Raw genomic sequence first — 24366 nt, 5'->3', positions numbered from 1 at the left:
GGAAAATACTAGAACATAAGAATCTTCACCATGGCTTTCCACTGGCTCTCAGAGTGGAGAATGATTGCTGACCTATTTCTTTACTAGCATACATGGAGTCTCAACCTCCCACCTGACAAACATATAAAAAGCACTTGCTGTGCATGCTTTTACCAGCTACCGAGTTCTGTATATTCCCATGGTCATTATCCATATCTAGCAACAATCTTTCCTTGGTAATTCATTTTTTCGTTGTGTAAGACACGGAACTAAGACATGGAATGCAGTTTTTTAGATTTTTACTTTGGAATATGGGTATTTAAAATCTAGATAAAGCAACACAGGATTTGGCAAATTTTTTACTATTAGATCATAATTTGATTTATTCTCAAAACCAATTCAAAGATAATTAGTTAACAATTTCACAATTATGGCAAGAAAAAGGGATAGTCACTTTTATCATGGCCTGGTAGCATTGGAAAAAAACAATCACCTCAAGGCACATATTCTTGGAGATGAAATAAAGTATCATTTATCTTAAGATGAAAGACTTTTATGAATTAATTTAATGATTTAGGAACAGTTCTTAAGCAGCTAGGAAAGGTGGATCCTTATGTTGGAAAAAGGGAGCAGGTATATGTCCAGCTGAGAAACAGTCATCTAAAAAAATAGATTGTTAGGTGTATGGCAGTTTAGCTTCCTGATAGACAGTATAAGTTAATTAATATGCTTCTAGGTCATTAGGAAACTTTGCTTTGTCTGTAAAGTTTTATATGTTATACATTAAACATGAGAGAAGAAACAATTGCTGGTATAGTATCACAAAGCAATTGAATGCTGCTTAATAATTTTCATTTAATGCAAATCACCACTACTAGTAAATGAATTGTGTTAAGATAACCATCATTGCTTAATAAATAAATACTTTAATTTCAAAATTTGTGTTGTTATGTATAAAGCTACCAGATGGCATCTTAAAATACATCTAACTCTGTTGATTCGAGGTTTAAAAAACCCAAGTTTTAGGATGTTCGTGACATGTCACTTCTAACCTTAGACTCTGATTTCTCAAGTCATTCAAGAGATGACTGCTCTGGCAGACATAAAAAAAGAAACAAACTAAAAAACAGAAAGAAGGTAAATGAATGGGATGAGGGCAAATTATATGCTAACTGCAGAGAAATAACTGAATATTATATTAAGCTTCTATCTTCTTTTAGGCTATAAAATATATCAGGTTAAATCTGGTTTAATTTAAAATTGAGATAAATGCAAAATACTCTACAAGATACTGATGCTATTGATATTAATTTAACCTATGCCTTGGGGCAATTGCCCCAGTTTGAAATCAATACATCTACATAATTTCAAATTTACGGCAGCATTGATGAGATCTTTGCTTTGCTGCTCAACATCATGAATAATATTAATATTATGAAGAATGTTGCAATCAGTATCCTGAAATATATCAAGATCTCCATGATCACTCATGTTGTGAATCTGTGGCATTGCAGAAAATGAAAGAAAAAAAAGAAAAAGAAAGTTTGCACATTAGGACACCATGGCTCCCTTATTTTTTCATTACCAAAGTTACATTTCATCACGAAAACATCACAAAATACCAAAGCAACTTATTACCCTTCCTCTGCTTCTTGTTGTAAAGAGAACATTGTCACTCTTTTCATTCCTACATTTAGAGAAACCAGACCCTGACTGCCACTTTCCTGCCCATGAGAGTACTTTACCAACTTTCTGTGTAGTAGAATTAACTACTAGCTAAAACCAAGAACTAATGCTTACTAACATCAAAGAAAAAATAAGGGAGGACAGGCATACAGACTATAGTAATAGAGTACAGAAATTTTCAGTTCTGCTGATCCTGCAACAGACCCTCTTCAGTTTTTATTTTCTATTTTACATCCTATTTAACATGCTTGGAACATGGAAGTATGTGCATCTCATAATTGAAATAGTCCCTACTATTAATTAAATATATATATATATAGTGCCCTGAAAATCTCCTGCTGTTGCCTGTAGAAGCCTTCATGTCTGTGGCAGCAGGGCAGGTAGCAAGTTGCAATGAATAGCCTGATGATAATGAGAGAGCTACAGCAAGTCTTTGTATGTCTCAATTTATATGCAAAATCTCTATATTCTCCAGATTGCAGCTCAAAGACACATTTGCAATAGTTCTCCTCAGCTGTAATTTTTCCTTAGAGATAGCACTAAATTATGGGATTGCTAAATTAGTGTTATAATCAGAAAAATAGAAGTAGAATACAGATTCCAAGGAAACCTTTAAAAATGTCATGATACCTTCATGACAATACCAATATTAAATCCAATATCCAAGCCAATTACAGTATGATTAATTCATTCTGCTAAACTATTTTGAAATGAAAGGTATTTTCTAACCCAAGATACAATGCCCTGATAATGTTCTTCATCTTAAATACCATGTTTTATCTGTGATTTCAAGATGTTACCCTGAGTTAAGACATTTTGGAAACAAACAAGTGAAGAAAAAATGGGACTTATCAGCTTTGTAAAAAATAGTTTAGCTAATTACTAAATCCAAAACAGTATTTAAGTAGAGCACCATACAATATAAAGTGTTTTAAAAAGAGCAGTTGAATTATATTTCCAGAATGACAAGGCAGTAGGTTTTGACCAGCAAAGGTTGCTGAAAGCAAGATTGTTGAAAGCCAAAATGCAAATAGACCAAACCCCAAGTAAACCCTGAATTGAGTAAAAAGTAACTCTGAATTCTAGGAAGATGTCATATTAATAAAAATACCAAAGCACCTTTAACAAAATAAAAGCTAATTAATTTCACCAGCTAAATGTTATTCAAATTAAAACCATCTCAAAATAGTTTGACTTCAATCAAAATAGTAATCTCTTTAAGAAATGGTCAAAGACAGATAAGAAATATTTTATGCAACAGAAAAGTTTGAGGTAATAATATATCAATGCATGAAACATATAATGATAAAGTTAATTAACAATACAGACACTGATCTGAATATTTTTCATGTCATATTTAAATGATTAAGTGAATCTTCTTGCCACAGTGTGCCATGTTTACAACATAACTTCATGGACTGCCTCTTCAGAACTGACTTTGAAGACGAGTCTTAAAAATTGTGTTCAGCTTATTTATAGTATCTATATGTAATATTTAGATTAAGAAACAGCTTCCCTTTGGAATATTGCAGAGTGGATTACTTATCATTATGTAGATGTATTTAATAAAGGGGTGTCATATTTTCTGTTGTTTATAATGTTACACTTTAAAGTTAATTTTTCCCATTTTCCAAATTTTAATTTCTGGGAGGACGTTTTTTCCTCCTGTCTATAAACCTTGAAATGTTTTGTACATTTTATACATTCAAGAAGATCTTGAAAATTTGACAAGGTAAACTTTGTGCATTTTATTACCTTGTCTAATTATGGCTATCACACAGAAAAACTGTAGAGGTCAAGCTCAGTAGGACTGTCTAGGCAACCTCTGAGAGACTGTGGTTATGAAAAGACCAGTTACCAGAAAGACTATGTGTTTTCAAACCTTTGGAATGAAACTTTTGTGCTTTAATGATAAAGACTTCCTCAAACACTGAGAGTGGGATGAGGGGCCTTTCTCTCCTCTGATCCCAAGGATTCTGCTGCTGACACCAAGGACACATGATGCACTGCAAGGCCTATGACTGTTCTAAATGTCAGGAGCTACTTCTGGATTAAAGGAGGATGCAATTGAAGAAACTCCTTGTTCTTTCTTACAAAAATTGGAAGATGATCAGCATAATGAGAAGGAATGAAAGAATAAGCTTCTTTTGACAGATTTTTTTAAATGACATTTTTCCAGGCAATCACAACCTCTTTGTGCTTCACATATCTTAAAAATAATTTCTCCCTTCACAATTATTTTTGTTTCCTTGAAAATTATGAAATTCATTCCTATTGTCTAAAATTTATAGCTGAATAAAAATTTCACTTTTATTCCAGTAAGTTTGGTTTCCAGCTATAAAATCATTAGATTTTATAGCAGAGTTCCAAAGGTACATGAGTAATGTGTGTCATCTACTTATAGTATGATTAGCACAACAGATCTTAACTAGTCATTAAATAAGCAGTATCATTCTTGAGAAACTAAAATATGAAAGGTCTTTTAGAAAAAATCCACTATGTGAGCCCTCTAGACATTCTTGTAACTGTGCCACCATCTTCTACTGTATATCTTGGAAACTGTTGACTCATATAATTTATAATCCTCTAAAATGACTTGAGGCTAGTGTGGTTTTAACAAAGAAAACAGATAACCAAAAAGAATAATACCAGAAGGAGCTGATATGAGCATATAGATATATAGATTTGCTTCATAAATTAGGGGGTTTTTATTGTTGTACTTAGAGATGTTATCTTTTCAGAAAAAAAATCTATATTGTTCACGTTCAAAAGGAAAGCTTGTGTTGTGAACCATGTCATATATTCCACATACTATGTGCATACTTGTTAAGGGTAGGGAGATAAACACAATTTCTTAAACTGTAAGCAATCAGGATCCCCTGAATTAAAGAATTTTAATGTGCAGAAATTTGAAAAAGACATTAATTACATTGTCATATGAAGATTATGTAATCACCAATAGGTCATTCAAATGGATCCAGGATTAGTTAGGACTAAAATATATAGAATGGATCCATTATTGATCAGAAATGGATGGAATTTAGGAAAGGATTTCACCAGGAATTGAGGTGATGTATTTTGATTTCTTGAATTCAATAAGTGGATTGATATGTATTTGAGGTTGCCTTGACATCTGTTTCTAACCCCTTGTAAAAAAATTACCCTTTATTCCAATGTTGTGGTGAAAAAGGCCACTTCAGTGCTGCATGATACTGTGACATGTACAAATTGAAAATAGTTGTAGTTATAAACAGTAACTGGCATTTCTGGACACTGCTGATACTTGGAATTTGAGTTTTGGCTATGAGCCAAAGGACTGCAAGGCTGAAACCAGCACTGATTTTTGAAGAGCGAGAATATGTGATGATGCAGCCAAACTCTTGAGGTGTTCTGGGGATTGTTTTCCTTTTATACCACCACGACCAGACTGATCTCAGCAAAGACTGAAGCAGAAAGCAGTGCAGAGAAAAGGATGTTCTTTTCCAAGAAAAGATATTATACTAGTTTGGCTTTGCATAGCCCAAATTACACTTGACCCATCTATTTTCAGGAACAAACTGTGTCTGAAACATTTTCTCTTATCTTTAATATTTAAATAAGTTTCTAAATACAATCCATGTAAACATATACATAGAATTATAGTAAATAATAATAATAAAAAGTTTTATTTCTTTATTCAGTCACAATAATTTTCATCAATAAGTAAGTCCTTATTCATGCAGAGCTTGATATCTAATCACATATTTAAGCTTTTGTTCAAACACAACTGAATAACTTAAAAGTTTTAATAGCTAAGTATTCCCATAAATTGTAATTTTGGTGAAAAACTACTTATATCAGCAATGTAGCAATGCAATGAAACAGCTGCTAAGGAAAGTTTGTAACTCCTGATTTTGTTAAATCACTTTATTACCAAATATATTTTATGTCACAAAAGCAAAAAAAAAAAGAAAAAAAAATTAAACAAATAATTTTTATTCTCTGCTCTCAATCTAATTTTTGATGTTACAGAGCTAATCTACCAGAGTTACTAGTGAAGCTTTCTCAACTTTATTTAAAAAATGCTCTTTAAAACTGTGAATGAGGGATGATCACAGTATAAATTTGACATACTAATCTACAATTTATCTCCAGTTTGTAGACCTGATTAATTTAGATATTGTTACCTTTTTAAAACAGTGCTGCTGTCTACAACAGGAGTCAACTCTACCATAATGGTAGACTTTATACTTAAATCCTCCTGTAAATATAACATAGGAAGCAGAAATACACATACTTATTGCAGTTGAGATTATATATTTTTGCTTATGTCTCAGCATATTCCCAGTATCTTTTTGCAAAAGTTCCTGATGTAAGAGAAGGCAGAGCGCTACATTAAAGAAGTGAGAGACTTAAAATGGGATAAACTACTGGGAAAAAAAAAGAGACACAAAAGTATGATCAAAAGTTCCAGTTTATATAAATATATAGATCTATTATAGTGAGAGTTAATAACTCAATTGTCTTCATATAACCTATACGTAGAGGGAAGAAAATATGTTATAATGAAGCCTTGTTTGGTCTTCTTTGAAATAAGGTGGATACTCCAGAAATCTCACCAAAACTGGAGTCCTGTCTATGTAGTGTCATACGTCTTTTCGTAAATATTTGATTAATTGATAAAGAATAAAATTCTTTCAGGATTTCCAGATACTCTCCCCAGATATCACAAACATCCGGAAAGTCTGCCAAACTTATTACAGCAGAATGTTGGGCCTAGCATTCAGGGTGCTGAGACACAAATAAGAATTCTGGGCATCTGTAAACTTCCTTGCTCTTGACTCAGTCCTTTTTTCCTTTTTTTTTTTTTTTTTGGTTTTCCTTATAGCCTTCTGTTTACATTTGGCCAAGACATTAATTCATAAAACATCTGATAACCAAGTCAATGTTAATTGTAAAAGTGCTTCAATTATTACAGATTTGTCTGATGAAAACAGACTTTTTCCCTGAATGAAAAGACATCTTTCTAAACTTGTTGAGAAAAAAAATTAAAAATGGATAATTCTCCTCATTTTTCTTGTTAACCTTTATTTTGCAGGGGAAAGAGGAGGAAAAACCTGAAATGTTCAGTAGTTTGGTAGTGTCTGTCCAACAAAAATGGAAAAAATTAACCTGAAAATAGGGGTATTTGTCTGTTAACTGACACTTGCAGCTTTTTTTGTCCTTATACATTAATGTAGAACTCTATATCACATGACTGAGAGTGTCAGATATAGACCAGAGGATAGATCTCTGCGTATTGCTTACAATTTCACACTGTGTTAACAGCCTACTTGTATAACATATATTTCTTTGACGCTGTTTAGCTCTTCTAACACACCAACCTGTCACTCTTTGAAGAAGTTTTGCAAAGATCTCTACAAGATATATGATCTTTCAGTGAGTTAGCACCACAACGAACACTTCATAAGCTCTGTCAAACAGTGATTTGTGCGGTACTGCAGCAGGCTTTTCCTAGAACATTTTTCTTTTTCTCAATAAAAGCAGAGAATATTGAAAGTATTTAAAAGTAAAAGCTGACAGGGCATTGTTCAAGTCATTTTTCAATACAGAAATACCAGTAAGTTCAGAGACATGACTGTCACAGCTGTTTCAGTATTAACCTGCCATGTAGAGACAGCCAGAGAAACGGTGGCCTACACAGACGTTTAATGTGAAGTTAAAGCAAATCTTGAGTTATTTTAATGATAATCCTTTATCTCCTTTAAAATTATGACCACTTCAACTCATTCCAATAACAAATTAGTCAAGAGAGGAATGACCCACAGAAGGTAACATGAAGGGATAGGAATAAAAGCAGTTGTTATTCTGGCTGCCAATATGAAGTCTGACTATGTTAATTCTAGCTTATATTAGTTACAAAAGGACACTTCGAAGAAAGAAAGTTTATACATTTACGTCACATGAATTACTTGGCAGTTGCTCTCCTTCGTTACAGCTATAAAATATGATTAAATGCCTTTTACTGCTTATGTCTCAAACCAGATATTTTAAAGCAGGAAAAGCAAAGCAAGTTGTTTGATCTCCGATCCTACAAGACTCAGACTAGAAACGACAAATAACACTTTCTGATATTAAAATGTCTGGAGAGAAAAAATGATCCCCATGATAGTCTGTAGCCCAGAATCAACAGAGTACTGAATCATTCACACTGATATGTTATTTTCTTTCTCATTATTAGAAAGAGAAAGAAGTGTTAATTAACCACTTTTCTTCGAGCTCCACAAAGAATAGCTTATATAAAGCAGTGCCCGCTATGCCAAGTGATACTTGCTTACGGAAGAATGTTGGTACATCAATCAGTTTGAAAGTTCTTTCTTTCTTCAGCCATTTGAAATAATTTCTGCATAACAAAATCATATTTCATCAAACAATACACTGCTTTCATTCTCCCATGCTTCAGAATTCTGAAAATGTTTTTCCAAATGTGCCAGGGAACTTGGGAACTTGCCTCCAGCATAAGGCAAAGCACACAAATTTTGAGACTTGAGAGATGTTCTCTAAGAACTGCAGAAGCCCATGCAACGAAGGTGATAATAGAATGCTGAACACCAACACGAGGAAGAAATTCTTCACTGTGAGGGTGGTGAGGCACTGGAATAGGTTACCCTACCCAGAGAAGTTATGGATGACCCAACCCTGACAGAGTTCAGGGCCAGTTGCATGGGGTTTTGAGCAACCTGGTCTACTGGAAGGTGTCCCTCCCCATGTTAGTGAACTCGATGATCTTTAAGGTCCAGCCAAACCGTTCTATGATTCTATGATTTTGCGCCCGCTTGAGACAAATTTGGAGGAGATTCTAATGTTAACTCTTGCAATAGGAAAATGATAGCATAATGCTGAAATAAAATAACAATTGCAGTTGATTGCTTCTCAAGTGAAGGACATCTGGATACTCATACTAAAAGTGAAAAGGAAATTTGGAATAGGTAGGAAAAGCAGATTTAAATTTTTTGTGTTTGCAGTAGAATGTACCTTTTCTCCCATGGGGAAAGATGACTATTTTGGAAGGTACGATATTGTGGGTGCACATCTCAGTACTGATTCATAAAACAAAATTTTTGTGGAATATAAGATATTCAAAGGTTTTGTGCTTGGTCTTGATGAGTGGCCTGTGGCAGATGTTTATTCACATTTCTATCCATTAATTTGATCATACCCTCTTTCTTGGTTAATGAATCATCATGTAAGTAATTTGGACAAGATCAGTAATGTTCTATTATTTCACCTTATGAAATGGAGTCAATAAGCCATAATGCATTTTGGCACTGTGAAATTATCAGGGTTAGTACCATTAAAAGCAGAATAATGCATATATCCTTCATCTACTATTTTTAAATGTTCTCACATCTGGACACTTTTAATGAAAATTTCATATTATACCTGAGATGAACATTAACCAGAGAGACCTTTTCTAGTAAATAGGACTTCATTAGGTAGCCATCTGCTTCAGACCTTGAATATATGATTGTGTTTAGAAAAAAGACTCTGAGTATAGCACTTCATTATCCAAGGTCTGCATTTTTGATGTATTTCAGAGTTGTATCATAAAAATTTAGAAAAATGGGCAAAATAAAGGAGCTTTACTACTGTTAGTTGTGCACTTTTAACCATAAATTTTCCCTTGCTTAATGTATCAACAGTGTTTTCAGCTATATTCTGAACACATGATCTTTGACTATAGTTTGATGTAAGCAAAAGGGATTACACTTCCATCCTAATCTAAAGTGGAGAATTCATTTCAGTATTTTGATAAAAATATTTTGGATCACCATAAGACCTATTTTAGAATGAAAAATTTTTAGCTCATAGTTTTTCTGCATTACCACAAATTTACATTCTTCAGAGTATGAATAAATATTAATGACAGATATGCAATGTAATAAAACATGGCTAACTGAATAAACTGTAGGGCAGCCATATATAGTATGAAAGATATGCTGTGCACCATGAAGTATTCACAAAAATACTTTAAATGGAAACTTGGAGTAAGGGTTTTAAATTTCAGTTGATGTTCTGAGACCTTGAGACATAAAAGGATAAAGAGTCTGAGTCTTCTAAAAAGACGATTTATTGTAAAAATAAGAACACTCAGAAAATTCATCCAGTAGTGTCTCAACAAAGGCACAGCCCAACCACCATGTATCCTACCTACTGAGGTGTATTCTCAACCCACCAGTCAAGATGCACTATGGAATATAAAAAAAGACCTCTGAAGAGTTGGGTAACGTCCTCATGACATCCCAGAAAGCTGATTATGACCCTTTGCCATCAAATACGATAAGGGCATTAATTCTATTAAGAAATGGTGTGCTGCAAAAACAACTGTGATAGAGATTTTGGAGCGAACAATGATTTTATCTTCTAAAGGAAAATTATAAACCATAGAACTTTCTAAACAAAAACTAAATTACAGAGCTAAGGCCATCTTTCTTTTCTCAAAATGGCTGAACCAGAAGCATTTAGAACATAAGCACAGAAATATAGATCTAACTCTGTTAACATGTCTCCTGTAACCACTGTTTTTACATGTTTTTCATACCAGCAGTAATAATGGTGGAAGCCAGATTGAAATTTCACTGTAAGAGACAGTATGGCCTTTGAGTAAAAGAAGCATGTAATCAATGAAGTGATCCAATTGCCCCAAACGTTTGGACTTCTAATAGGGCACTACAGTGTCCCCTAATAGTAATTCTACACATAAACATATATACAGCAAGAGATGCATACCAAGTATATGGAATAGATATGAAAATTTGAAATATTCTTACCTCTGAGATGCATACAGGAGGAAATGCTTGTTACTCTGCCAGGTCATACAATAGCTCTGAATGTTTCAGGTGCCACCTAGTGCCCAGTTCTCATGTGTCAAAATCCCTTTCAGGAGAAAACTGGGGTTTTTTGTGCCCTTTTATGCCACTGTCCAATGACATAACCATGACATCCCATATCCACATTTTATGCTTTAAATTGCAATTTTAAACTCTGAGTGATCCACAGTAGCAGAAATAACTTTCTTTCTTTTTTTTTTTTTTTTTTTTAAACAAGTTACAAACTTCAACATACAATAAGTTCTGCCTTTGTGTTAGGACACAACTTGTCAAGAAGGCCTATAGCAGGGAAACCTTGGCTAATAAGTCAGACATGAACCACGACTGATTAGCCATGTCACTGTATCCTCAGACTACACGCTGGTCAGTTCAGAAGACCTTTGCCAACAGGAAGCTGGAAGTGAAGTTACATTCTTTTTAAGGCTAGCCAGCCTCTAGTTTATAATAATTTAAAACACAGATCTTCCAGATTATCCTTTGTAACAGCTGAAGAGTCAATTCATTAAATAGCAATGCTTATCAGTGCTCACTGAAACTTCTCTTATATTTCTTATTTTTTCCTTTAGAAGTCCCAGTACTTTTACATTAAATGTGCTATTTTATTCTGTTCTCTAGTTTCAGAATTTCTATTATCTTCATATAAAAACTATGCATCTTCCTAGTATTTTTGTTACACCTTGGAACATAGATGTAACAAAAAATGTAACCCTAATTTCAGTAGGAAACTAGATATGATAGTACATAAAATATATAAAATTAATGACTTTTATTTGACATATGTATCTATTTATGTGGAAATGCAGTCTATATAATACCACACAACTTGTTTGTGCTATGACATCCTCCTTCAGTGACAAAATTGATTTTTTCTAAATTCAGTTTGCTTTTTACATATTCGGTTACTGTAAATTCTCCAGGTAAGAACAGCCAGTAACAATGCAACATTTATATTACCTAGCATAAGGTAAAATCAGGTGAGGCATTGAGGCTAAAGTGGAATGAAAATATAGTGCAATGATATAGCTGTTGCCATAATATTTCAGAAATTGAAACTTAAATTATTTTATAAAACTCTAAAAGACATAGTAAGAGGTACATATTTCACAAGGATTATCAATGCAGTATAAATTTTAGGATTATTTTTTACTTTGGATTGTCCTGGGCTCTGAAATAATCTTTTTTTTTGGTAGTTACAACAGCCTCTTCCCAGATGCCTCCAGAATACAGCCATATTAAAAAACTACTTGGAAAACACTACAGCCTAAAAGGAACAATCCCATTGTGACACATACATAGGCATATCTACACAGCCTTTGCATCGCAGGCAGGGTGCATGTATCTGGACTTCATCCACCTGAGAAGCTGAACAACTATCACATGTGGAAGATATAGTATCTCAGGCTTCAAGTTACACTGATTTGATGGAATAGTTTGATAACAGTGTGGATGCAGCAATCTTTGTGGTACTTGCAGCTCTACACTCAGGCCAAAACTTCATGTAATTTCCAATGGTCTTCCTCAGTCCATGCACTACGTGCATTTACCTTCTGACCATACTCGGGATTTAATTCGTACCCTAAGAAGCTGAGCAGGAATTTACTGCAGTTAAAGCTCTATTCAAGTGGAATTTGGTAAATGCAAGTAAGTGTGGCTGGTGCTGTTAACTACAGCTTTACTAACTCTTTGGTACTTGCCTGCTTGTCACTCCCTTCAGGGAGCACTTTAGAAGTGTATCTGATAGGGAAATGTCAGATTTAACTATACCTACTGAAGCATGTAGTCATCATTCTGCTTGTTTCACTTGGTTCCAGGTTATGCTGTACTGTGGTTAAATTAGTGACTGGCATTATTTTTTTGCATGGTCCTTCAGCTCTCTAGTGCTGTTCTGCATTTGCAGCTGATTTAAACAGATATTCTGAACAGTGTATTGCATGTGAAGGGAATACATTGCAAACCTTGGACCATTTATTGCATTACATTTGTCATGCTCACTGTATTTATGTTACTACAGTATTGTAATTATCCCTTGTTCTTTTCACATATCCTGGAGATTTTTTTTCTGTACTTCTTGCTGTTCCCTTGCTTGTAGAAGAATTATGTTAATGCAGTTCTAAATTAATGCTGAAAGAAGTTTGCTCATTTAAAAATAGCATATGACTTTATGCTATAAATAGAAACATTCTTGTCTTACTGGCAAGGAAGACAAATCCAGTGATTGTTTCAATGTATTTTGAAACAAAATCAAATTCAGTATAAAAATCTACATATAAAATTCCCTCAAGACAGGGTCCTCTGTCATTTTTTGACATGAAAATAATTTCAAAAGGAAGAAAAAAGCAAAATTAAGTCATTCATTAAAAAATAGGTAAGAAACTGCAATGTAATTAGCTGTATTATCTTTAGTGAATGGTAGAGATCCCTAGTGAGGTTACTATTGCAGATATATTTACCAAGAAAGAGCAACTAGAATAGGAAAGGAAAATCATTCTTTTCCTTTGGGGAAACAATACCCCAAACATCTCTCTCTTGCTTGCCTATTTATAGTTAGACACAAGAATATGACAGTTTCTTTTGACTGATCTACAAAAAAATGCAGAAATTAAAAGAAAAGCTTCAGAAAAGTTTAGATTGTTAGACAAACAGTTTCTGTCACTATTGTCGACAAAAGTGAATTTCAGAATAGTGATTCTTCATTCTGCACTTGCATCTTAAGGTGACAGATTTGATGGAATCAAGGCATGACCATTTTTGTTGTTGAGCTTCTAGAAAGGAGAGACCTGGATTTTGGGGGAGGGAATTTTTTTAAATTCAGTAAGTGTTTTAATAGATCTGTGCTGTTTGCAATAGATTTTTCAAAGCATTCATATATAATGTGTCTTTACTCTCTGAATCCTACATTTTTGTGCAGTTAAATTGACTGTTCAATACTAAGTTTTCCATTTTTTTCCTTCACTGCACTCATATTGACTTCTCCAAATTTTTCTTGTGGTTTCCCTCACTCTGTAATCTCAAGTGCAACATCCATGTATATGTATATTTCAATATGTGTGTAGAAAGACAACAGTATTCCTAGACTCATCAGTTAATTCTTCTAGCTCCTACTAGATTTAAATCTAGACCATGCTTACTCACATATTCAGAGCACTGTGAATGAGGACAGAATAGAAAGTAAGCAAAATATAAGTTTTGAGAAAAAAGACAAAATATTATAAGTTGGAAGGTATGTATCTAAGTTACCTTTTTAGTTTATAAAACCTTTGGAAAACTATGGGCAATAAAATAAACTATTACAAGATTCAATATAATTTCATTTTGGACAATGGAATTTCAGGCTACTTCTTATTTTTACAAAGACATCACCTGTCCTAGTATTTGGGACCTTTAGAATGTATAGCTCTCCCTATAGCCACACACATACTACATGCAGCACTTCTGAAATCAGCCTTGAACCTTCAATATGAAAGCATTCTTGCTTGTCAGTAAGTAAGAGGACATATGTGCAGCTTTTCCAAGGGATATCCATGTACAGACATATTCTAATATTTCCAGTACATCAAGTCCTGTTCCAAATGACAACTGGAGTGGTCCCCAGAATAACATATTCCCTGGGCCGTGTTCATGTTTTTATGGCAGAGGAATTACTGTTTGGAGTAGTAGACACAAGTGAACAAGCAGTCTAGGACTGGTACCATGCAGTAATAGGGGGATATATCCAAACTGGGAGTGTAGGGATACCAGGAGTATTTAATTTCAAAAGTACTACATGGAACAAGGATTATGGATTGGGATATTACACAGGTCTTTCAATAAGCGAGTACTCATGAAGATGTACGTATTGACAGCGCTTCTCATTTTATTTTGGGAAAAATGGGAGCATAATGATTTGCAATAGCTGCAAACAAAAACCATGAAAATATATTGATCAACCCTTTAAAAAAGAAAAAATTATTTATGTTCCAAAATTTATAATAAAATACTGTGTGAAGGACATTAGTATTCATAACTAAGCTTAATGGAATGCAACACTATGACGAATGCCTTTATTACTGGAATGTGTGGATATTTAGGCATCAAATTATAAATTTCATGTTTAAACATTTTAGGGAGGATAGTGCTACTCTTGTTTCATAAATATAACGGAAAAAAAATTTCCTGACTTAAAATCTGAATAAAAAGCAAGTACATTTGAAATTTCCATATCTGGTTCTGCTTTGTTTCTCAAGTGAATGCTGACAAAGGGAGTCTAAATTTCTGGTAGCCTTGTTTTTTGAAAAAAATATCAGAAATTATATTTAATGTTGTTTAATTTGAATATCTTATTAATTAGTATCTATAAGTGGCTGAATTTCTGCTAATTAAAGTCTTTAAAGGAGTGTGTCCACTCCCAGATACATTTTACTCACAGCTTTTTAACAGAATTTCCATTGACATTAATAAGAATTAATTCAATAAAAACTTATTGAACAGCACAAATTTTAAGCATCATGATTTACCATTATGTAAAAAAAAAGAGGACAAATATGTTCATACATACCTTGTTTACAAAATTAAATCTAGGACAAAGAAAATTCCTGTTTGGAGAAAGATTGAAACAATTGGGACAGCTTGCTTTGAAAAGGAGATGAGAAATAGTACACAAAAATTTTTAAAAAGTGGGAAGGTGAAAAAAATTCAATTATGCTTATTTTCAGAGTACCTGAACAAGGAGAAGTTCAACCAAACTACAAGACAGCAAATCTAAAAGGAAACTTTTCCACCCTTCATATCGTTAGTGATTATCAGAATGTCACTGAAGTCAAGAATCTATGCAGAGCTGAATAAAAATTACAATCTAGTTTGGCAATTCCTGTGTTCTCTGACAGATGACAATCTTAGGGTGACAATCTGTAGCTTTAAATGTCAGGGAGTTGGTAGTACGGTGTCACATTCAGTTTGAAAATAGATACTACCTATCAAAGAAGACAAATGCAGTTACTTGGTGAATTATCTCCCTTTCGTCTCCCAATAAGGCACTTGTATATGTTCAAAATGAAAATACTCATAGAATAAATTAATACACTTAAAAGTGTACAATTTATTTTTTCTACTTTCTTGTCTAGAATCAGAAACAAAATGTCTTGAAGGGTTAGAAGTAGTAGCATACTCCCAGGCCATTTTCATAAAGTTAAAAAGTTAATGAAAAATGCCAAGCATTCCTTTTAGATGAGTCATATAGTATTGAAACTGGAAAATTGGTTTTATTTTAGATGGAGGGTGATTTTTAATTAGTGCTTTAAAATATAATATAATTTCGCAAGAATAAATTGCCTTCTGTGGGTAATTCTTGGTGAGACAGCAGTAAAAGTAAAGGAAGCAATTTTAGGCAGTAACAGTTAAAGGCATTGCTAATCTTTATATTTTTTATTTCAAAGGACAGGGAATCTTTCTGTGACCTTTTTACAAAGCCCTAAGAGATACAGGCTTCTGAAAGACTTCATCTTCTTGGAAAAGTCAAAAATGAAAACACTGTGTACAGGCAGAGTTTTCTTGTTAATATAATATGATTCATATGATAACCAAAATCCACAGGATGATATTCTTACCTTCATTTTGACATACTGTGATGATAAATAACAAATTGAATAGCACTAAAAACTGTTAGAGGATTTAAAATAAATTCTTTTGCACAAATAGGCAGGACTAGCTGCAGCATTGCCTTCTTTGTAGACCTTGCAAGCAGATTTGACGGCAGGGGATTGTTGTTTCAGCACAGAACACTTCAATAAAACAATGGTAAGAATATCAATTCTTTAGGTGAACTTTGAAGTGACCAAGATGAGATAGGCTACTGTCTTTTGTTTTGTGTCATTGTGCAAGGTAATGAAAGTCAAATCCAAACCCACAGTTTATTATGTAACAGAAAACAGGAAATAGCAGCAATGACATCAGCAACAAATATACATATTTAACATTTCACATCAAAACATGATTGGTATATCAGGTCTTGCAAATGAACTCATTGTTAGCATATATCTTATATATAGTGTATGTATATGTATGGACATATAGAGAATACATTTATTATTATAGTGGATTCTGCCTTTTAATAACTGTTACATAGCTTTGTTTCATGGCTGATATCAGAAATCTAGTAGTATATCCTAGTTCTTGGTAGTTCTGGGCATTGAAGTTTGAGAATGTAGTGAATGCTGTAAGACATACTGATTGTTTTAATAAGCATTTATATTTTTTTTCTTTAATTGAAAGCCACTATAACAGCTTAGTTATTTAAATATGTTGTGCACACACTCATGAGCACATCAGGGATACTGAAGAATGATTTAGTCAAATGGAATTCAGGAAAAGAAATTAAAACAATACATACGTACCCCTCTCTTCTTCCATCATTTTCCTTACTTTTTATTTCAGGGGAATTTGGTATGAATCCAAATACAGGTTTATCTGATTTGCCTCTTCCCTGTTAGCATTAAGCTGATAATTGGTACAAGTTTTGAAGAGCTCAGAATGAGATTATGAAACATCTTTTGTTCACACTTGCATAAAATCTATGTTTTAATGTACGTTAACTGAAGGACTTTGGTAGTAAATGACTGAAAATATTGTAATCAAGTTATTTATGATGCTGAAACACCAGTCAAAAGAGTACACAGTTGATGTGTGAGTACCAGCTACTAAAACTGAACTCTAATTAATGACCTCAGAGATCAGACTAAGAGTGGCCATGAGTCATTTTCGATTCTCAGTGGTTTAAAGCCCTGTATTATAGTAGAAGTTACCAGACCTTAGGTATTTCACATGATTAAATTCACTAATCCTTTGCTCAGAAATACGTTACCCACAGTATCTCATCTGTTTTCCTCATTATCTAAAATCTATTAAATCATTAAACAGCTTCCTGATCATACTCAGGCTTATGCTTGTTAAAATTTTCTCTTGTCTTGATTAATTTTACTTTTTCTTACAAATTTTGTTCAATTTGAATCTGATGTTCTTTCATGTGTGTATTACAATTTTGTTTATTGTTTTGCATTGGTGTAACTTGAAAGTCAGAAATATATCAAGTTGCTTGGTTTCCTGTTTGTAGGTAATGAATCCTTTTCTATCAATTTAACAAAAAATTTACATGAATATATAGACAGCTGTAGCTTAAGGAAAACCTCATGCTCATTACATTTGGATATGTGGGTACTTAAGCAGATATTAAATACACTAAGTCAGCAATGGATTTTCAGCGTTAAGAGTTGTAGAATACCCATGAAACCACGCTATCTGTCCAAAGATGTCTTAATTTATGTGTTCTTTTTTTTAAGAAAAATGAAATATTTATCTATGAAAACATTTAAAGTATAAAAACATTTTAAATCGTAAATATGTATCTTTTCCAGAATTACAGAGTAGCTCCTGTGGCAATCCAGGAATTCCACCAAAGGGTATTTTGTATGGTACAAGATTTGATGTTGGTGACAAAATCCGATACAGCTGTGTAACTGGATATATTTTGGATGGACACCCACAGCTTACTTGCATAGCCAACTCTGTCAATACAGCATCGTGGGACTTCCCTGTTCCTATCTGTAGAGGTAAGAGAAATCCTACAGTAATGTTCTTGAATATATACATTAGTACTAACAATTTTTAATCTCTGGATTAATAATTACATTTTAAACTATGATTAAAGAACCCCACTTTTGAATATTTTGATCTCTTGTTCACATATATGATGTATCTCAGCATTTATACCTACTAATTTTACGGTCAATATTCTACTAAAATTATAGTTATCATTTATTTTAAATATATGTTATGTAATAAGAACTAGAAACCTAGTAAAAAGTAGAAGATAAATGTCTGTGTACAACATACTTGCAACTATGGGAATGTAGATTTGGCATCTGTTAGTACTTCCTAAGGACTGACTTTTTGTCTAGTACTAACCTGGCTATTGAGCAAACAGAAATGTGAAACTGTCAAAACAATTGTGCAACAGGGTCTTACCTCATTGTCATGTTTGATTATCTTAAGATTTCTATATAGGATATCTCTTGTATTATAACAAATATTGTAGGTCACATCCTTTTCCCCTGCTCATATTAGAAATATAGCAGCAGTAGGGAACCTTGTATTATGGGTAAATCTTATTTTCTGAGAGAAATATTGTTAGAGAGAAATAATGTTTGCAGAGCAACAAATGGAGGTTGTGCTGACCAAATGAAGGCACTATCACTACTATACACAACCAAAACCAATAAAGATAGTATTTTGACGAAACATTTCTGTCAGACAACCTTGAGATCAGTTTCTAGTTTTACAGGTTAATTTTGCAAAATGCAACCTTTTTATTTTTAAAAAACCTTGGTGAAATATTGCAGAGGGTACAAAAACTTTCCAACTGAAATTACCATTCTAATAAATACAGATTGGTTAAAACATGTTTAACCAGCACTGCAAAGAAGTAACTATGTATGAGAAAAGCGTGTCATTGGAAATACCCTACTTTCATTTCCTGTTGCTGGCTTAGAGCTATTTAATATGTTTATCCATGGTCTTGAAAAAATTAGAAATTTATTTTTAACAATACTATTTCCCAGTAAAAATATTTATAACCGCTCAATATTCCTCTCCTACTTCCCAGAAAAATGCTCGCTGATAATGAAGGAGATAGAAAATCAAGGCATATATCCAACTCTTGTTTTCACAGATGAGAATATAAAGATTTGATGAGAATATGCTAGCCTGCAAAAGACTTATTTAACAAAATAGAAGTCTAATGGGCTCAATTGCAGACCATTGTTCAAATTCTCAATCTGCCAGTTTTGAAATGAATTGGCATAAAAATTGTGTTTTTAAATGAGTTACACATTCTTCTTTTTGATACAACATTTTTCAGGAGATGTTTGGATATGTTTTGGTTTTGCTCCAAGGGGAGGTTAAAATATATAGTGTAAATTTGAACTGGTATGATAAACTCCCAAAGTAACCCCATGGTTAAACATTACTAGTGTGTAAGCAGAAGACTACTACATGAGAATATGAAAAACGTGTTTTTAAAACTCATAATTAGAGAGGTCATTATTTGAACAATGTCATTTCTTAAGGCAAAATAAAGTTAACAAAAGGATTCATAAAAAAAGGGAACAAGTTCTGTTAGATTTCAAAATTGTCATTTTGCCTAGAGACTGAAGGAACTCAAACTTTTCAGTGTATGTGAATGAGGATCAAGAAAATGGCTTGATTTACTGCAGAAACTGATGCAGAAGGGAAACAGGCTTTTTGAGAAGACAATTCTCTAATCAGTAGCAGTGAGGAAATTAAGGGGTAAAAGCTTGATGAATAAAAATAAAAAAAAACCCCAAACTACATATTTTAATAGTGGTGGTTACAAATTACTGAAACCTAAGAACGTGACAGATTCTTGATTTAAGTCTTAACATAATGGCTTAAAGCCTTAATGTACAAATTGCTGTTAAGGTATTTTTGGGCCATGTCCAATAAAAGAAAAATAACCAATTATTTTCAAGAGTTCCTTCTATGAATCAATGTTTTATATCAGAAACATCTAACTTTACATATAAAATGGACCCCAGTGATACCATTCAAATGAATCTCTCCTAATTTTGCCTAATACAATTATCCAACACAGAATTCTGCAGAAGGTTGCTAAATGTGATTACAGACTAATGAGCTTCTTATCTCTTTCTCACTGTTTGCCGGACTCCCTTTGATTAAACACTCATCCTTAAAGATTTCCTGTGATAAATGTCTTATTGTTCCCTACCAATGGTCATTGAATCTGACATAGAGGATCCTGACACAAGGAAGAAAAACCCCAAGAACAGAACAAAAGTCTATTTTTTTCAATATTAATTTGAGGGTTGTTTGTTTGCTTGGTTTTTTTTACATTTCAGGAAAAAATTGAACAAAGCTCTGAACTTGAGGCACACTTAGAAGTCAGCAAACTTAAGATCATAGACTTCTGTAGATCATCTCTGTATAAATAACATTGTCATCTTCCTCTTGTCATTCAGAACAAGTACATTTGAGGAGGGTTTTTTTATTATTTTAGATCATTCCTCTTACACTGCCTTCACTTTGAATGAAGAGGAAGAGGTCATGTTTGTGCTTTAGCAATGTTATTATCATGGATTGATATCTCAAAATGGGGAATTTCATTGAAAACAACAGCGTTTTGTATTGTCACAAGCACATATACAGGACACCCTACTAAATACTTTATTTTTTAATTTGTTAAATTATATCAATATATGCATTTTTGAAAGTTATATATTTTTGGGCCAAATTTTATTCATGAAGAAAAGAGTTATTCCTCAAATAGGTTCTTATTCCTTTACTTGTCTCTATATGATTTCACTGAAAAATCAGCGGACATGTTTAATGATTGCTTTTTTTCACATCCTGTTTCTAACTGAACATTGTTTGAATGCACAAAGTTTTTCACCTGCCTGTTCTGGTATTCATTAAAATAATGTTACTTTATTAGATTTTTTAGAAGTGAAAAAAAATGAAAGCTAAATTTTATTTATTTTTTATGGTCACCTATGTGGTGAAGTTCCTCTCTATATGAGAAAACAGTATGTACTGACCTCTGTCTTGGAGTGGATGATGAGCAAGTTGAAAGTTTATGGGCTCAGATCAAAGAGCATATTAGTAAGGGTGACACCGCTGTGGGAGCTTACAACAGGCTGCCTGATCAGATGGAGGAGGGGGATGAGGCTTTCTCCAGGCAGCTTGAAGCATCCTCAAAGTCACAGGCATGGGTTCTTGTGAGGGACTTTATCTACCCTGACATATGCTGGAGAAGCAACACAGCAAAGCACAAACAGTTTAGGGAGTTCCTTTGAAAGCATTGATGACAACTTCCTGTCACCGGTAGTGGAGGATCCCACAAGGAATGGTGACCTGCTCGATCTCGAATTAACACCATCTCCTTTTTGGAGGTGTGAAGGCTGGAGGCAGGCTTGGCCGCAGTGACCATGAAAATGTGGAGTTCAGTATCAGCAAAGGAGGAAAAAGGGCAGCAAGTAAGACTTCAGCCATGGACTTCAGGAGAGCTGATGTTAGCCGCTTCAGGGATGTTCTTGGAAGAGTCCCACTGAAACAGGCCCTGCAGGGAAGAGTGGTCCAAGAGAGTTAGTTGTTATCCAAAGATGACTTCCTCCAGAACCAATAATGATGCATACCAATGAGCAGGAAATCAGGCAAAGGGGGAGAGAGACCTGCATTAATGAACAAAGAACTCCTGTCATTACTCAAGCATGAGCAGGAAATGCACAGGCGTTAGAAGCAGCATCAAGACACTTGGAATGAATATAGAGAGATTGTCAGAGTAAGTAGAAACGAGACCAGGAAGGCCAAGGCCCATCTGAAATATGGCCAAGGATGTCCAGGACAACGAGAAGGGCTCCTTAAAATACATCAATAACAGAAGAAAAACAAAAGGATAATGTGGGCCCACTAGTAAAAGGGGGGGGGGGGGGGGGAAGAGGACCCTGCTAACCTGCAGGGAAGGCAGAATTATCAAATGCCTTCTTTGCATCAGGCTTCACTGACATGACCAGCCCTCAGGGTTCTCTGACACAGACCAGGGTAAAGGAGTCTTGGAAGGAAGACTTTTCCTTGGTGAAGGAGGATTGGGTTAGACAACAGCTTAGCAAACTTGACATCCACAAGTCCATGGGCTCTAAGAGGATGTATCCACGAGTGCTGAGAGAGCTTCTAGACACCATAGCAAGGTCACTCAGTCACCTTTGCAAGGTCATGGCAATCAGGAGAGGTGCCTGGGGACTGGAAAAAAACAAATTTTACCCTGGTCTTCAAAAACGGCAAGAAGGACGACACAGGGAACTATTGGCCAGTCAGCCTCACTTCAATCCCTGGAAAGGTGATGGAGCACCTCATTCTGAAGGCCATCTGTATCTATATGGATGACAAGAAGGTAATCAGAAGTATTCAGCATGGATTCACTAAAGGCAAACCAGGCTTGACCAAGAAGATTGCCTTCTAAAATGAAACAACTACCTGGATCAATGAGGAGAGATTAATGGATACTGTCTATCTTGACTTCAGCAAGTCTCTCACAAAATCCTGATAGTGTTGACTGGATGAGCGCCCAGAGGTCAACTAAAATCTGGGTGAACAGCAGATCCTGAGGGTTGTGATCAGTGGCACGGTGTCCAGTTTGTCAACTCGTGCTATCCTCAAAGGTTCCATACTGGGCCTAATATTGTTTAATTTATTAATCGATGACTTGGGTGAAGGGGCAGATGCCTTCTCAGCACGTTCACTGATGACACAAAGCTGGGAGTGGATGATACTTGGGCGCTGTGAGCCCTTTAGAAAGACCTTGACAGGCTGGAGAGATGGACGGAGAGGAACTGTTTGAAATTCAACAAAGGCAAGTGCAGGGTCCTGCACCTGGGGATAAATAGCCCCATGCACCAGCACAGGCTGGGGCTGACCTGGAAGGCAGCTCTGTGGAGAAAGACCCGAGGGTCCTGGTGGATGCAATCCTGTGCCATGTGCTCTAAGATAAGCCTGCTTGAGCACGGAGGTTGGACCAGATCACCCACTGTGTTCCCTTTCAACCTTACCCGTTTTATGGTTCTTTGAATTATACTGTGCACAATCCATGACTAGTTTTTAAATAAAGCCTTCTCCCCTGACAAATTAATTTTGATAAGGTTGTTTTCAATCTTGAAATGTGACAGAAGCTTAATTATATCGCCTATTCCTGAGCTAATGTTGCAGCTTGCAGTTTCTTTATAATGCAGCCAGCTAGAAACAATTTACTGTGGGTAATAAGTAATGCTACATTTATATATAATATTTTCATTCTATAAAGGTTATAACAAGCAGACAATTTCATAATCAAGGAAGTATCCTGACTTCTATATTTTTCAAGAATTTCCTATTCCATGCTAAAATAGGTGTTGTAAGAATCTTCATTCTAAATTTTTTTTGAAAAAATTCAGAAATTTCAAGAGCAGAATACAGCCGTATTCATATTCCTGGATGTTCTACTAAATTATTTGCACTATTGCCTGTACATATAGCTACAAAATATTTGTCAATATAAAACTTCTGTTTGTATTTTCAACAGAGACTTTGTTATTCTACTTGTCTAAATCAACATGTATTTCTATCAGAGAAGTGCACAACCCACTGACTAGCTTCATTTTTTCCATGTACAAAACGTATTTTTGCTTTTTTGGCTATTTATCTGGGAGGACATTGAGTTATTTCTTGCATATATTGTGATGACTGGTAAAAGGCTGAAGAGTTTCATACTAAATTCCATGTCTGGTAATTCTGTAATTCCCTTGCAATACATATATATATATATATATATATATTTATGTTCGTATAAAGATATGGGGTTTTTTACTTATCTGTATAAATGTATACTTAATTTCTTCTTCTTCAGTTGATTTATTCCAAATGAATTGAATTAAGATACTTATAAACTCATATTTTTAAAAGTGATCTAACAGGCTGTGTTAGACGCCACACAGGCATCAAATTTGAATTAGAATATTCAGCTCACTATTTAAATATTTTGACATTTCCTCTATGCAGACCCCACTGGACTGAAAATCTGTTAATTACTAGTCACTGGTATAATTATGTAACAACATAGATACATCACTATATATGTTTCAACTCCACAAGGTGTGTTTTAGGTCAGATAAAACAGAATAACTTCAAATGAAATTAAAGTGTCTTGTGGATCTTCCAACACACTTGAGTGCTTGTATTTGTTTATATATGGCGTAGAGTAGTATGGAATTTTGAAAAGTAAACAACTAAGATTAAA

The 24366-nt window shown here is 34.2% G+C and overlaps 1 protein-coding gene across 4 annotated transcripts in view; it reads left to right on the top strand.

Annotated features, from left to right (window-relative positions):
- The window catches only part of CSMD3 (CUB and Sushi multiple domains 3), a 613333-nt gene that overhangs the window by 137066 nt on the left and 451901 nt on the right, over positions 1–24366 (top strand). For all 4 annotated transcript variants that reach the window (XM_042035930.1, XM_042035929.1, XM_042035928.1 and 1 more), the window contains exon 4: positions 17921–18115. In XM_042035930.1, coding sequence (XP_041891864.1) covers positions 17921–18115 — 195 coding nt within the window. The remainder of the gene's footprint in view (positions 1–17920; positions 18116–24366) is intronic.

The sequence above is a fragment of the Corvus kubaryi genome, unplaced genomic scaffold (genome assembly GCF_017639235.1).
Source record: "Corvus kubaryi isolate FWS band 111438036 unplaced genomic scaffold, C.kubaryi_AGA036_p1.0 37385, whole genome shotgun sequence".
Classification (NCBI taxonomy): domain Eukaryota; kingdom Metazoa; phylum Chordata; class Aves; order Passeriformes; family Corvidae; genus Corvus; species Corvus kubaryi.
This window is presented reverse-complemented; position numbering and strand designations above follow the sequence as displayed.